This window comes from Pagrus pagrus (assembly GCF_965226575.1).
Source record: "Pagrus pagrus genome assembly, chromosome: 7".
Lineage (NCBI taxonomy): Eukaryota > Metazoa > Chordata > Actinopteri > Spariformes > Sparidae > Pagrus > Pagrus pagrus.
This window is the reverse complement of record NC_140191.1, coordinates 9,657,878-9,674,020: the sequence shown is the minus strand read 5'-3', so window position 1 is coordinate 9,674,020 and position 16,143 is coordinate 9,657,878. Positions and strand designations below refer to the sequence as shown.

At 39.8% G+C, this 16,143-nt stretch overlaps 1 protein-coding gene across 2 annotated transcripts; it reads left to right on the top strand.

The window, feature by feature from the left end:
* The first annotated feature begins 3,660 nt into the window (after positions 1-3,660).
* On the top strand, positions 3,661-15,800 carry csf3r (colony stimulating factor 3 receptor). Of its 2 annotated transcripts, none has more exons than XM_084357556.1 (17): positions 3,661-3,819; positions 6,619-6,707; positions 7,466-7,540; positions 7,703-7,999; positions 8,756-8,888; positions 9,028-9,194; positions 10,330-10,499; positions 10,603-10,753; positions 11,046-11,128; positions 11,242-11,449; positions 12,509-12,700; positions 12,918-13,019; positions 13,403-13,549; positions 13,633-13,773; positions 13,880-13,976; positions 14,051-14,129; positions 15,096-15,800. In XM_084357556.1, the coding sequence occupies exons 3-17, from the start codon at positions 7,477-7,479 to the stop codon at positions 15,573-15,575; spliced, it is 2,511 nt and encodes an 836-aa protein (XP_084213682.1). In that variant the 5' UTR covers positions 3,661-3,819; positions 6,619-6,707; positions 7,466-7,476; the 3' UTR covers positions 15,576-15,800. The 2 variants fall into 2 exon arrangements, with proteins under 2 accessions (XP_084213682.1, XP_084213683.1); XM_084357557.1 differs by lacking the exon at positions 3,661-3,819 and adding an exon at positions 5,764-5,802.
* The last annotated feature ends 343 nt before the right edge of the window (positions 15,801-16,143 follow it).

The following is a 16,143-nucleotide window of genomic DNA, read 5'->3' as shown; positions in this document are numbered from 1 at the left end:
TATGTCACCTGATTTTCCCTCTAGTGCCACCATGCAGTCTACAGTTTTGTTTTCTTCAGACAATTATTACAGCTGCTGTTGATGGATTCTGGATTTTCAATTCCAGAAAAGCTTCTTTCTGTCAAAGTTTCCAGAATCAAGAGTGCACTCTCACACTCAATTTTGTATACATTCAGGCCGCGTCTGATAATTTGATTATTGACTGATAAAATACAAAAAAGCCATTTTATAATGTAAGTATAATAACTAAGATAATATGATCTTCAATATTTCATATTTTAACCCCAACATAGCCACTGCCTCCCCATAGAATAGAAATACAAGCCTTTACTGTCATTATGATTAGTGCAGTAGAGGAAGAAATACATATTAACATAAAAATATTACAAAAAGAATAAACATTTTAAAAAAACAGCCACAGTGAACCAACTAAATAAAATCTACCTTTGGCCATCTTTGTTCCCAATGGACTGGTGAAATATTGTCCTCACATTATAAATAAATAATTACAATTGTTACCATATGCCCTTGGTGTAGTACCATCCCAAAGAAAATAAGGCGGTGATATCACACTTGATGCCTTGGAGGCTGTCTTTTTTTTTAAATGCGAATGACAGTTGTCGGGGCATGGAAGCAATGATCTGCAAAAAAAAAAATGTAAATCTAAAATTTAAACAACTTGCAACCTCAAAATCAAAATGTCAAAACAAATCCTGGTTTTGCAGAATTGTAACACCCCTAAGAAATACTAATTACGCTACCTTCGAACTAGCAGGTCTGGCAATTATAATTACAGCTGTGAGGCGGGTATTGAATATTTAATCGCACATAATACCTCATGCTCATTGTTCTGAGATTATTGGTTGTATTTAATGTATTTAAAAACACTTTCAGGGCCACTTAGGAAAACAAAAACTACTATAGCTGCAAATGTAATTTATTTTACAGTTACACCCTGTTTACAGTATATTGACTTGGACTTGTTGGGTTGAGTGGCGGCGTAGGATGGCATTGTTTCAACAGAAGGCACTGGGCCTAAAATATTTTTAGATTTGAATGGAAGCATCCATGATTAGGAGAAGCTGTGATTACAGCAGTAGTGATTGCAGTTAACTACAGTAATTCTCTGTATAATAGCAGATAGATATGAGAGGATATTTCCAGCAGTGACTAATGTGGGGTTAGTCACATCTCTAATGTGAATAAGAATCTAAAGAGAAGACAGCGTTCTATTAAGTACAGTACAAGAGCCGTAATCAAACCTAGCAAAGCTTCATCAGTTCGACTTGGCTTCGGGGGCCCTCAGCTAATTTTACTGCTCACTGAAACGTAGCATGTAATACCCAGTGGATGGAGAACACTTCGTTCATTACTGCTGATTAGGAAAAAAGATCAAGCAAAATATGTCAACGCATGATAACCAGTTAATGTATTTTTAATTAGAGCCTGCTTCCCTTTCCTCCTGTTGATTCCTATTCAAAAACCTACCACTGTGTACGTTTAATTCCTCCTCCAGCGGCCTCTTGATTAACAGTTAGCTTCCATTATGTTTTTTGAGGGCGGCGGAGTGACCGAGCGGGGATGCAGCTGTTAGATTAAAAGTTGAGTGGGTGAGCTCACTGGCTCGCCTCGCGCACGCCATTTGAAAACGAGGCCTCAGCCAGAGAATCATTTTACAATTTAATAAGCTAATAAACGTGATATGGCAAGTAGTTTCAAGTGCCCTTGGGGGGTCAAGGCACAGTTTACAATCCCATTTAAGAGCTTGTTCTATTACCATGCCGACAAAAGGCTTGGACAGGCCCAGAGCGGGAGATGACTGCGATTTGGGGCAGACTCGGTGATACTAGCAGATGTGCTACTGCAAAGGTCACACTCGACACAGAGGGGTCAGTCTGAGCCAGACTTATTGCATTCTTCATGACGGCTCCCTGGAGTCGTATTGTAGGGCATTTGACAGCCGCCATGTTAACACCTTGTAGGAAGAGACCATCAAATAAAGTTGAAATACCTTCATCCTGTCGTTCAAACTAAGGCCTGACACTTCACACGCTCAGAGATTAACACTTAATTCGAGGTGTAATGACTAGGGCAGTGCGATGATGATATTTATCGCTTACGCCGATGTTAGATAACTGTCCTTGGATGACGCTTTGGCCCGATCCCAGTGACCACATGAACAGACTCAGACTTTGAGGTGTATTCCCAGGAAGTGCACGATGTGTTTAGGGCTGTCATATCGTCATGTACATGAGGGCTCCCTGGCAGACATTTTGAGCCCTTCATGCGCACTTTCAATTAGTCAACATTTCTACAGAAGTTGCATGAGGGAATTACCCACAGTTTGGTTAAATGAAGCCCGAAAAAAAAAATCTACATGATATCAATCTTTAATATATGACTAATTTAATTATTATATATGCAACTTCCCTAAGATCTGACATCTTCCCCTCTAACTGATTCTCTACTTCAACCTCTCAGTTCAAACAACAAAAAAGTAATAAGCTTTTGAAACCTTATGGACCTTTTTTCTTGAAATCTCTGACTGAATATGTTTCTGTTTGTGTATGTAATGGAAGATTATATTACTAGATTCTTGTTTGAGAAATGATTAGACTCTTAGATCATCTGTTCTTCCAACATCCTTGAATGTTGTATTTGTACTATCTGCATATTGAGAGAATGTTATTTCTATGTAGGGAATGCCAGAAGGTTGAAGACTCTCGTCTCTGGCCTTCTTGTTGTCTAGCCACAGATAACGGAACGTGTCACAGGCATGAGAAGGACACAGGGCATTCCTTTCTCCCTATCAAAAAGGGCTCTCAGCTGTCTCTCATTGCTCTTCTTTCTGCAGACTGCACGTCACTCTGTTTGACCGTTGAACCTTCTTTATAAAGAATAAAATCCTTAAAAGACAACTGATATTTCTTGCAAGTTTATTTCAGATATCTCACACGTAACTCACATTTCCACAACATGTACATATGTACACATTTTATCATTTAAAGCATAAAACAAAAAGTCAGAAAACCCACTAGGTCAAGTGAAAGTGTCCCATTTGTGTTTATTATTATAGGAGAATGACTCTGAACAGTCGAGACAAAAAACGGGCTCTTACCTAAAAGAGGGGACTGAAAGCCATTTTTACCTCACCTTTTTATATTTTATTCATTAATATTTGTTACATGCTTAATTGAATATTTAAGGAAAATAATCAAATATGTGTACTGAGTATGAGTACTTTTTATTTGTCACTTATATATAATTAAAAATCTCATGAATTAGGCCTACCTATATGGTCATTTTATAAAAACTATTTATTCATTGAGTCACAGAAGCTGTGCTATATTGTAATATGTATCGTTTTCTGGATGTATATCCTATATTGGGATATTTTGGTCATATCGCACAGCCCTCATGATGACTTTTATTAGTCCAACAGCTATCACAAAGGTGCTGTGACTATAAAGAAATGTAGGATTATTGCATTACTACCACATTTGATTATTTTTAACTGAACTATTCACCCTTCTTTCTGTCAAGAAAACTAACACCCCACTTTTCTTCCCAGAACTGGGCCCCATCAGTCATGCGTTTCTTCCTGGAAAATAGTGAAGTTTCACAAATTCAAAACAAGGACGTTGCTGCCACTGCTGCTGCTGCTGCTGCTGCTTCTGCTGCTGCTGCTGCCGTGGCTGCTTGGCTTACACACACATATGTCCTCCAATCTGAGCTGCTTTGAGCCACACTGTTTCATCTAGTGCTATCAGGGCTGATGAGAGCCTCTCGTCTTTCTGGGTCCGCTGCAGCTGCTGTGTGGTGAGTGGCAAGCCCCTCTGATGGCGCTCCTTTATCTTCACATCAAGAGATTTGCTGGTCCTTTCATTTTGATACTTGTGCCAGATTGAAAAGGGAAACTTCACAAAACTCGTACCTGGATGACACAGGTTCAGGCTGGAGAGATGCATCCTGATCCAACTCACGGACCGCTCCACTTAATTTTATTTTAAAACACTTGCTTAATCAAATTTTTTTCTTTCTTTTTTTTGGGCTGCTCTGTATTGTACTTGTGTCACTCATCGTCCTTTGTAGTTTCCTGTCTATTAATGCCAGTACATGAAAATACTACAGATGTAGAGGACATGAAAATACTACAGATGTAGAGGATCTTTAAATGTGTTTGAAGAGGAGGATAAGATGATCGTCCCTGTTTTAATAGTAAAGATACTTGAAGTTTAAAGCTCGAACTGTGTCAAATTAGAATTTACCAAAGAGGTTTAATAGGAAAGTTTAGAAAACACATGGCACTGTTTTTAGCTTTATTCATATGAAAAAATCTGAATTTTGTGAGATTTGTCAGCTGTTTTGTCATTGTGACATTCTTCCAAATGGTGACACTGTCACTATGGACGTGATTTTAGTGTGTTAAACTATGGAAAACATGTTTTCGTTCTGGTCATCCTCAAAAAAAGAGGATGTGAAACAGATGTCATTCCTCCTTTTGAGTTTTTTGGACCTTTACAACTGCTGACACACAGGGTCACTGGGTCTGAGCTGGAAGGAACTCTTGTATGATGTCTAAGTATCCAAATTCAAAGAAATCTACGTTCTTAAAGACTTTTTAAATTCCTTATTTAAGGCAGAGCTCTTTGTGTTAGAAGTGGGACCAAAAAGGGGAAATGGTGGCATGTTTGCCAATGCGCTTTGTGCCGAGGATATTGCCAAATCATGAAAGTGGGCGTTTGGCAACCTCCAACAGCAACGGGAAAGGAAACATACGGTGGCCATAGCAAAATGCCACTGAGACTCACTGAGACACACAAATGAATCCAGTCATTAGGAACATAATTGGGCAAAACACTGAAAACCGACAGTTTTATTTATACTGTATCAAATTGTGTTTGTTGACAAAATACACTCCAAATTTTATAGCATATCTCGCCTTCTCTCTCCCTCTCTTTCTCTCCATTGCCTTTATTCAGAGCCGCAGGAAATTACCTTTTAGTAGTAAGCAGAAATTCTCAAAAGGAAAGCAGAGGAGGAAAATGGAGGTCTTTATGCAAACAGCTGATAAGAAACAGTGAGGAATCCCATTTCTCTCGCATTGCTTCCACACAGGCTTTCTCCAAATTGCAGGTTACTGCCGACTGAATGCGGCGATCTGACTGAGTTTGAGTGATAGTTACAATTTATTAAAGTAACACCTCCTCGTCTGATGAGGTCGCTTGCAATTTGACAGGCCAGACATAAATTTCTGCCCAAAGGTAGAGTTGTTCTAGACCAGAAAATACTTGGAAGCAGAGTTAATGGAAATTTCAGAACAAATCATCTCAATTTGTTCCTTTCACATTTGAAAAATACGTCGAGAAAGCCTGTTGACAAAAACACGTAGATGTTGCCAACTTGTTTTGGGCCTGAGGCAAAATATAGGCTTCAGATTTTTTCAGTTTCTCACCAGATTCAGTGAGGGAGACCGAGAGCGAGTGTCACGAGACCACAGGAAAGTTTCTCAATGCTGCGGTCTCAGTTACTGGCGTTGTTATGTGCTTTACGTGTGTTTGTGTGCTCACATGTACGTGTGTGTGTGCGCGTGTGTGAAATTCATCTCTGGTGGAGAAATCATTAAGAGTCATCCGCCACACTGTCAGATAACACATGAGAGCTTTCCTCCCTGCTGACTTCTTAGCAGCATTTATTAACTCCTATTAGTTGGAAGTATTAGTACCACCTTATAACGAATTGCTGATTCAGCCTAATCTAGATACGCACCAAAACTATGGGACTCCCTACCCAAGATTTAAGGTGATACAAGCTCTTTGAACATTTTTTTTTCAGCATTGTCTTTAATTGTCAGTCTTCCTTCAGTTTATTCTTACCTTTTCCATTTTTTTATTGTTTCATCGCTTTATTGTAAAGCACTTTGAGCTAAACCAGCTGTATGAAAGGGGCTATGAAAAATCAAAGTTTTAATTATAATTATTATTATTTGTTTAATTAATTAATGTGAGCTTATTCCATATATGTAATTGCACTTCAAATGTTGGAATTAACACATTTTACCTGTTATCCTTGCTTGTTATGCCTTTAATCAGCTGCAACTCAAGATTATTTTCACAATCAATTATGTGATGATTGTTTTTTTAATAGTTGTTTATGATAAATTCTTAATTTGTATTTATCTTTAGTTATCTTATCTTTAAATTGGTTTAAACAAACATCCCAAATGTGGTAAATTTACAAATATTTGTAAATCATCACCTTTTAGAAACAGGAACCAGAAGAAAAATCACTGAATCAATGTATTGATCATAAGAAAGAAAGAAGTTTGTTGTGAAATTTCTAAAAAAAAAACACACCTGCGTATCTGTGGTTTCTCACATGAAATGATAAACCACATGTGTCAGATGAAATGCTGCTTCCTGTCTACAACATGACATGTTGAGGTGACAACAGGAAAATGACTTGTGCCTAGAAGTTTTCCACATGTTCAACACATAGTAAATAATAAAAATACAATATATTCACGTTCTAATAATCCTGTCAATTCAACTGTGTAACTGTTCAGTTTTTCCAGCATGATTCCAGACTAATAACTGCTTTGTCTTTCCTCCCATACAGCACAGAGATGCTGTGAAGGCATGCCTGTGCCTTCTTGTCGCTGCTTCGTGAGCCAGGACTGAATCTTAACCTCTGGTGGTCGTGTAATGGTGAGTATTAGAAAAACACAGCCCTCGAAAATTCATTTCCATAACACCTGCGCTTGTGGTGCGGGGTCCCAAATGAGTCTGGAATTTAAGAGGCAGGTTGTTGACTTAATATCAGAAGTACAATATGCCGGAGAAGTGCTCCCATCTGCTTAACTTGCAGGCTCTTCTGCTCAGTGTACATGAACAATCAGCTATTGGAGGACTGGCAATTACAAATGTCCTGTCTGTTCGGAGGAGTTGTATCCCCCTAATAGAATGATATACGAGGGGACATATTTACTTCATCTACAGAGAATTGAAATTGAATTTTGCAACAGCTAGCAGAGCTTTAAATGTCACATCCTGTGTAGTCATGTTGCGTAAATGTGGACCCAAGCTGGCACGGATTTATGTATTCAGTGTGTCATGTGTCAGTGTTTGGCGGTTTGTTCTGCATATGCTCTACACAGACAACACGGCAGACTTTCTCTCCACTATTGTGTCGGTGAGCCGTGGATGCATTCTCCAGCTGTCTGTTTATATTGAAATATTATGTATTATGGAGATCGCATTCTTGCTCACATCAGGCGGCCGTCCCGAACACTTGAAACGGGGAGATGATGATGTATTTTGAAGCGACAGGCGTTATCACTGTCAACAGCTCACCTCACACAATGAAGCGTGTCGCTGGGGAAGGAACGGCAATTCAAATATTGTTTTGATAGGCCATGAAAGTTTGTAATTTAAAAATAATGCATTTCATTTTGGCTGCCTAACAGGTTTTATCATCATGATATCCACATGGGTGTCAGTGATTGTCATGCTGGTGGCGTTCGTGAATGGAGCCAGAAATGGTGAGTGGAAATAGCAAGACAATTGTTATTACACATTTTCTTCCTTTGCCTTGGAGATTCTGTCCAAACAGAATATGAGGCTTTTTACATTAGTAATAATTCATAAATGACTGGAAATGTATTGTTTAGATGTCACATTCAAATCAATTTTCTCATTGTTAGAGGATGACATACAGCCGTGCGCAAAGGTCCAAGCATCCAGCTCAGTGGTGCCTCTGGGGTCACCTGTGACAGCCACCTGCGTCATCAGACAGGACTGCCCTCCTTTCATCGGACAAGACGTTCATATCGAGTGGCGTCTCGAGGATCGCCTCCTCCCCAGCAGCCCCGCGGCCAGTGAGAGCAGCAGGGTGTCCAAGGTCGTCATACCGAGCTTCAATCACACCAGAGCGTTCCTCACCTGCTGGGTCCAGGCCTCTCCTGCTCAAGTCCTAGCAGGAGTGGAGATCAGAGCCGGATGTGAGAAAAGATTTCAACTTCTTGTGCATGTTTTAATCAAATTAGGTTGTCTTTACTGCTTGTATGTTAAAACCAAAACAGAAAACAATGAAATGTTTGAGAAAAGAGGAACTTTTAATGTGCTGGGTTGAGCTCCACGTAACAAAAAGTGGAAATAAAACTCCTACTGAGCATTTTGATTAACTTAAAAGGTGCTGGTAATTTTTTTTTGTCCATCCATCTAAGACATCTGGCTTATTTTAATGTTTATATACCGTAGATGGATACGTGTTTTCAAAGTAGTAAAGATTGTTTCAGAAGATTAAAACATCACATCGAGAAGGAAGCTGCACTTTTTGGTTTCCAGATTTTCTTTGCTGATGTTTAATTGAGGAAACTATTTTCACTATTTTTGTTTTACTTTGTTCATATTTGGCGGACCCTGCCACCTCTAGCTTCAAACAGTGTTCTGTGGACCTTATTTTCCTGTGAGAACAGCTTGTTTATTCAGTTATTATATATATTTCTGAGTTTGTATTATTGCCTCCTTAATATTGTAAATAGTAAAAATCTGAGTTTGAATTTTTTCTCCAAAACTACGTAGTGCCCCTTTAATATAAATATTTTTTTCAAAATCTAATTTCCATATGATGCATACACACTGGTCCAGTGTAACTTGTGACACACTCCGATGGGTGTAAAAAGTGAATAAAGAGCACTTTCAACTTTCAACAACTCCATGAAGAACGCTCTTCACCTTCTTTCTTTCATCTATAGATCCACCAGAAGCACCACAAAACCTCAGCTGTCAGACAAACCTCGCCTACCCCAGCACCCTGACCTGTAGCTGGGACCCGGGGCAGCAGGAGACCCACCTATTCACAAAGTATACGCTCCACACCGAGATATGGTAATCCTCTGCCTTTGAATTCCCTCTACCACGAAAACACTGAAATACTTACCAGAAAGCCAGGGTCAAGTGTCGTTTACAAAACATGTCTATGAGGTTACACAACCGTGTTTCCCACACTATGATTTCATCATTTCAGGGATTTAAACAAGAACAACAGCTACAAGCTGCTACCGGGAGTCCATCGCTATACCATCCCCCGCACTGACTTCGTCCTGTTCTCAGAAATGAAAATATGCGTGAAGGCGGTGAATGAACTTGGAGAAGCAGCCTCAGTACCCATCATCATGGAACCCATCAGTGCAGGTGAGAAATACAGAAAATTGTAACCCCCATTAAAATGTAATTGAAAAAGCCATTTTCCTGTATATAATAAGAATTTTGTAATGCCCTGAACCTAACAAGGAACAGTTTACTGGTCTTGGGGAGTATTACTGGTTAGCTCCTTGAAGTCATATAAATTGCCTCATCTGATGTCCCTTGAGTCAGCTTTGGTTGTAGCTGAGGTTACTATCTGTAGCCGGCTCCTCATCTCTGCTCAAGGCTAGTATCTCAAAGCTACATTGGCCACCACTATCATAACACAACATAATCTTTGACAGAGGTCAGAGGTCGTGATGGGTAATGTCGGCATGTAATAACGTGTGCACAAAAGGAGATCTTTTTTAAAATCATGGTGAGTCCAACAATGTTACAGGAGCGCAATGGTAAATTGGTAGCAGTAGTGCAGTCTCTTTTTAGTCCAATCTTCTATTATTCTTTTATAATGCACAGGGCCAAAGTGTGTCCCTGTCACGCAGTACCATCACATTTGATTTAAAAAGCTCAGAATAAGTCTTTTCAACACATTCTTTCCAACAGAAGATCTTTCCGACAAACCTTACTGTTGTGTTCAAGGTATCTCCAGAATTCTCATCCTTCTTTCCAACCACCTGGATGAAAAAAACTGCATACACAGCAGGATAGATAGATTTTTTAGTCCATTTTACCAATTTGCAACATATATTTTGACCCTTTTTTACAACAATGCACAGAAAAATGTCAAGTGTTATTATGAACGAAAATATAAGATAATACAATGCAACAGCAATATGGACAAATATAACGACCTTAAATGATAAAACTTTCATTTTGTTTCACTCGAATGAGGACTTATATCCACCATGTCTGTTTGGATTTGGAAATGGTGGTGCAACATGCAAAATGGCGTAAAAATCTGTTTCATTTTGTAGCCGACCAGCTTAAAGTGTACTTAAATCACCCTTTGAATGTTTCAAAGATCCCTGAGTATTTATTTTTCTGAAAACCTGCTGCTGGATTGGCAATTCATGAGAAACACAGACTTGAGTTCAATCTTGGGTGAACTTTTTCTGCACATATTAAAAAAACCTAAATAAATAAAAAATGACATCCAAGTTACAACACTGCTATTTTATTCCAGCTAAATTCGACCCACCAACGATTGTGAAGGTCGAAGCGGTGCCTAAAAAGAACGGCTGCCTCAAACTGAGTTGGCGCTTATCTCAGCACCAGGCCTGGATGCGTAGCTGCCGTGTAAACCTGGAAGTCCGTTTTAAGACTGCTGACAGCAGCAAATGGAGCGACCAACCAGTGAGTACACGTCATTCCAGCTATAAGCAACCGTACAGTATTATGACCTGCTTGAAGATCGTAGTCTGCGTGCCTGGAGTCATATCTGTGTGGTCTGTGTTAGATCCTGGTGAGCTGGATAAGACCAAGCAGACCTGTGGACCAGTGTCGTCTCCTCCATGGGACTCCGTATCTGGCCCAGATTAGAGTCAGATACCATCAGAGCCCCTGGAGTGAATGGAGCAGCAGCCAGCCTGGAGTCACCTTGGAGAGCGGTGGGGCTGAGATCAATTCAGAGTGACACAATCAGTCACTCTAACATTTTCCAATCTATTGCCTTTTCTTCCATTTCCTGGTCTTTTCAATATATGCTAATGTCATGTTCTACATCTCCCATTGCTTTGCTCTATAGCACAGGCTGAATTGATGTATTGAGTTCTGCCGCAAACTCTGACAGTGAATCCATAGACCTGTCTCGTATAGAAAAGTTGTATTTTTTAAAGAGTGAGAAGAAAAGTGCAGGCCGCTGACGAGCCGCTAACCTGACAGCTGTCTCTTTCTTTTCAGCTCCCACTGGACGTCTCGACTGGTGGATGAAGGTATCAGGGGATCACATGCAAAAACAACTCAACATACACTTGTTTTGGAAGGTACACACATCACGCATGTTGTTTGACACCTGTCATGGATTGATGTATCTTCTTATATAACTCTGGTTGAGAGCGTGTGAGGTTAAAATATCTTCTCACTTCTTTTTTTTTAGCCATCAAAACAATTCCGTGCCAACAGCCAAAATGTGTCGTATGTTGTCTCGGCACAAAAACTGCCAGGTGAAAGGGGAAAGGTGTGCTCTACGACGGAGAATTACTGTACTTTCCAGGCTCCCAGGAGAGCAAATAAAGTGTATTTGAGTGCTGTGAATGCAGCAGGGAGATCCACCCCCACTGAAGTTCGGATTCTCATACCTAAAGGTAATAGTTAGAAACTTCTTTTTAAAATTCAAAAACGTGTAATTATTGGTTATTGGTATGGGCTGAAGAAAAATCCATATCATGCATCCCTAGTTTAAAGGTCCAATTTGTAGGATTCAGCAGCATCTACTGGTGAGGTTGCAGATATCAACCAGCTAAGTACTCCTCACCTCACCCTCCCTTGTGATAACCACCAAAAACCTAGAAAAACACGAGCGCCAGTGTTTGGTTTGTCCCTTCTGGGCAACTGTAGAAACATATACAGCATGTATGACAGACTCTGTGGAAGATTATGGGAGATTATACTTCAGTAATTACTAATTATACATCATAAATCAGTTGAAATCCTACAAACTGGACCTTTAACACAGTGATTCCCAACCAGGGGTACATGTACTCCAGGAGATACTTTACTTTAACTAGCTCTTAATTGTAATAATAAGTGTTTGACAGCTAGAGAAAGCAAGAGAACAGAGGAGGTTAAATAGTTAGCTGAAAGTAACGGATGATTAACTGAAATAATTAGTAAAAAGTAAAAGTTAAAAGTGTGGAAATAGAACAATAAAAGTAATGGATACAATTTAAATCCACTTTTACATGATTAACACTTAAAGCTGCAACAAGGAACTTTCATTTTGTTGATTCTGGCGGCCCCTGTGGACAAAAACAGAACAACCACCGCCTCCTGTAGTAAAAGTAAACTTTGTTTGTTTGCCACGCATCAGACTATAGATCAGTGTCTTTCATCCTCATCCGCAGCAATCCACTGTTTTAATTGAATGCCTTATTCAATCAGAATATGTCAGAATCCAACCTAGTAACATGCTTCTTGCCTATAATGACTAGTCATCTCGCTAATGGTCTTGGTCTTAAATTGGGAATGTGTTATAACCTGTAAAAAGTTCCTTATAGCACGTTTACATAACATCTAGTTTGAAATTAATTCAAATAAACACATTTGGAACATGTGTGTGTGTTGATGAAGGGGTACCTGAGATCATCTGACAGGTCTGTGGGGGTTACGTCTTACAAACCTGTTGTTGTGCCTTGTGTCTGTAGCTCGTGCGGTGATATCAGACGTCTCAGCCATTCCTCATGATGACAGATCCCTACTGGTCCAGTGGAGCAGTCCTCTGGACTCTTCCGGTCTCACTGGTTTCGTGGTGGAATGGACACCTCTGTTACACAGAGACCTCTCTCTCACACAGTTTGAACTAACTGCCAGAAACCAGACGGGCCTTGTTATAACAGGTATGTTTTATAGTATTTGTAGAGCAGGTTTTCAGCTCCGTGTCCTTCTTATTTGACTCACCTTTTGTTTGGTTTTTCCTGATCTGATGTTCATCTTTTACCACGATAATTCACTCTTATGCAACGTCCTCTTTATTCCTGCTCACGACCTGCCTGTACACACTGTTAGGAGCTTACGGGCACTGATACATTCTAACCTCTTCACTCTCATCAATAGGCAGCTTTGAGCCCTACAAGCCCTATGGGATCTCTGTGTATCCAAGGTTTAAGGATGGGATAGGCCTTCCTCAGACTGTTAATGCCTACTCGAGACAAAAGGGTAAGTCACCATAGACATAAAGAGGATCACACAAAGAGCAGGCAGAGGTGTGAGAGTCGAGACTTAACTTTGAAGAAGTGGGAAAAGAGTTTGCCACATGAGTAAAAAATGTATTGTGCAATCTATCAGAAACAGCTGATCCATGGTGGAATAATGCCCTCTTGTGGATAGACATGACAAATTATATTTGCTGGCTTAAAGGTCTCACATCATGTCAAGTCACTTTTATTATTATAGCTCAATATCACAAGGCACAAATATGCCTCAGGAGGCTTTATGGTCTGTACAGCATACAACAACCTCTATTTTTAGACCCTCGATTTGTGAGCTTAATAGCCCCCTATGGTTGCATTAATCACTCATGATGGCATTTCCTTTTAAAGCGCCATCCAAGGTTCCAAAAATACGAGTTAAAAACACCTGGCGGTCACACATTGAGCTCACCTGGGATGAACTGCCGCTAGACCAAAGGAATGGGATCGTTCAGAGCTACAAAGTCTTCTACTGGAGCGAAAACGGACCCGTTAACGGTAGGTTAAAGGCCGTAATTTGACTGTTCTTAAACGTATTTGTCGTGCACTTGATGCTATCTGATGTCTGACTTTTCCTTCAGTCGTGAATGCCGACCCAGAGGAGAGGAGGGTGGTCCTGAAAGACCTCAGCACTGAGTCTCTGTATGAAGTTTTTATGATGGTTAGCACATCTGGTGGGAGCCTGAACGGGTCAACAATTCATTTTGGAATCGAGCCTTTAGGTTGGTACCATCATTTAGCTTTCTTGTAAGTAAGACAGAGAGATGAAGAAAGTGTGTTTTCCCACCGGAGATGATTTATTCAGAATGTGTTTTTCTCTCTTCTTAGATGCGGTTTCAGTTGTGATGATTGTGACAGCCTCTGGTGTTGCACTGTCATTGTTAATTATCATAACAGTCTTGACTTGTTTCTCAAACCAAAGAAGGTAAGATCATCGCCACATTGTCTCTCCACACTGTGATGTATTTTTTTCTTAATACATTTGTCTTTCTTTCGCAGGCTGAAGGGGCGTTTCTGGCCAGCTGTTCCAGATCCAGCTAATAGCAGCATCAAGAGATGGACATCAGACTCAACACAGGTGTGGAAAATCAACCTGTGCAAGACAGAATGCTTTTATGCAATGACCCCCTTTAAGTCACAGCTGCATTAATCAGCATTTGTATATCTACAGAGGGTCAAATGACCAGTGTTATGCAAGTAAAAATTAGTAATCAGTTACTCGTTACTTCTCTCAAAAGTAATTGAATTTGCATTACTTTAAAATATCAATTGTCTTATAAATGTACACATTACAATATTATTTGTTGTTGTGGCACAGTGTGAGACAACTGTCCATATTTATCTGTTATTGTCCCTATTTTCACTGTATTGACAGGAGTTACTAATACTACTGACCACCAGAGGGCAGAAGCGACCAGCGTTCCTACCTGAAAGCTAGACTTGTCTTGTGTTGATGCTGGATGTGCATATTAACCCTGCTTTGCTACGTAGTTAAAGGTTAGGTTCACCCACAAATGAAAAGTTAGTCATTATCTGTGTATTATCTAAGTTTCATAGCCCACAAAACATTTCTTGAGCTTCACAGCATAAAATGGCGTTCCAGCATTCTCCTAAGCAACTGAGGTCGATGGGGACTTGTTTTAAAAAATAATTAAACAACTGAACTAACCCTAACCCATTTTATAGTTTTAGAGCAAGTCACAATCTACTTTAGTTGTTTAGGAGAATGCTGCTGTGTTGTTTTGCTGTGAAGCTCCAGAAATGTTTGTGGACTACGAAGCTTCACCTGACTTTCCATCAGCATAGGGGTCAGTAGATAATGACATATTTGTTAGATTTTAATTATTGGGTGAACTTATCCTTAAATAAATAATTATATTTGCTGAACCAAAGGTTGTTCAGTTTATATTATATATAAAAAAAATCAAAATTTCAAAATATCAGTTATTGGTCTCCTTGTTTACTAATAATCAATATTAGTCAATCCCTGCATTGTCATTTACGAATTTACGACATTGATGTCTAATTTATTTTCCTTTCGCAGGATACCCATCTTGCCTCAGACAGTGAGGAGCCCAATCCAATGTACCTGTCCCACCTCAGCTTCCTGGATCTGCCTGTGAAACCAAGTAAAGGGGACGATGACCCATGGCTGAGCGATGCAGAGGACACGAGCGACCTGGGAGAGTCCATTTGTGGTTCACCCTTCATCCCTGGCTACTCTGGTTCAAACAGCGACACTGTCCCTTACGCCACTGTGATCTTCACCGGTCCGTGCAGCAGCCCTACGGCTAAAACACCTCATGTCTACCTGCGCTCTGAGTCCACGCAGCCCCTCTTGGAGACTGAAGAATCCTTCACTCCAAAGTGCTACCAGAATATGGCAACTGATGGGATGACAAAGGAGCAATGTTTTTTTGGGCCGTGCCATGATTGTGTACCAGAAGAAGCGGCAGATCCAGACATTCTGTGGGATGACTTTCCTTTCCTACGAGCATTAGCCATGAATGATGAAAAAGACTAAAAGTACTTTGCTGATTTTAAGAGTAAACGCTTTGAAAGATGTTTGTGTAGATCTGAGGGGTTTTTTTGTAATGATCCAATTGTGAGAAGTTGATCCTGCATAGCAAACAGCTGTAAAAACCTGCTAGATTCAATCCTAAAATCACTCTGGTATACTCTATGATGATGCCCGTGCTTTATCTGTACCACACTTTGTAGATACATAGAAAATAAACTTTTTAACTGAGGAAAAAATTATGATATTGTTGAAGATTATTTGTGAACTTTCTCAAAAATACTCATTTTTTATGTCAAGGGGACACAGACAAAGCTGTTTCTTTGACAAACAAATATCAGTCATCTCCCACAGCCTCTACATTTGGTATTTAACTTTTTTGCTTGTCAAAAAAAGTTGTTCTCTGTTATTTCCATCTATTTATTTATGATGTAGTAGGAAGTAGATAATAATCTCTTAAGTGCCTAATATACTGAATTCAGGGAGTTTTGTTTGATTAAAAGACCTTAATCTTTAGAGACCATTGTTTCCCACAATTTTGTCTGAGGGCAGGTGAATCTCTCCTGGTCTCAGG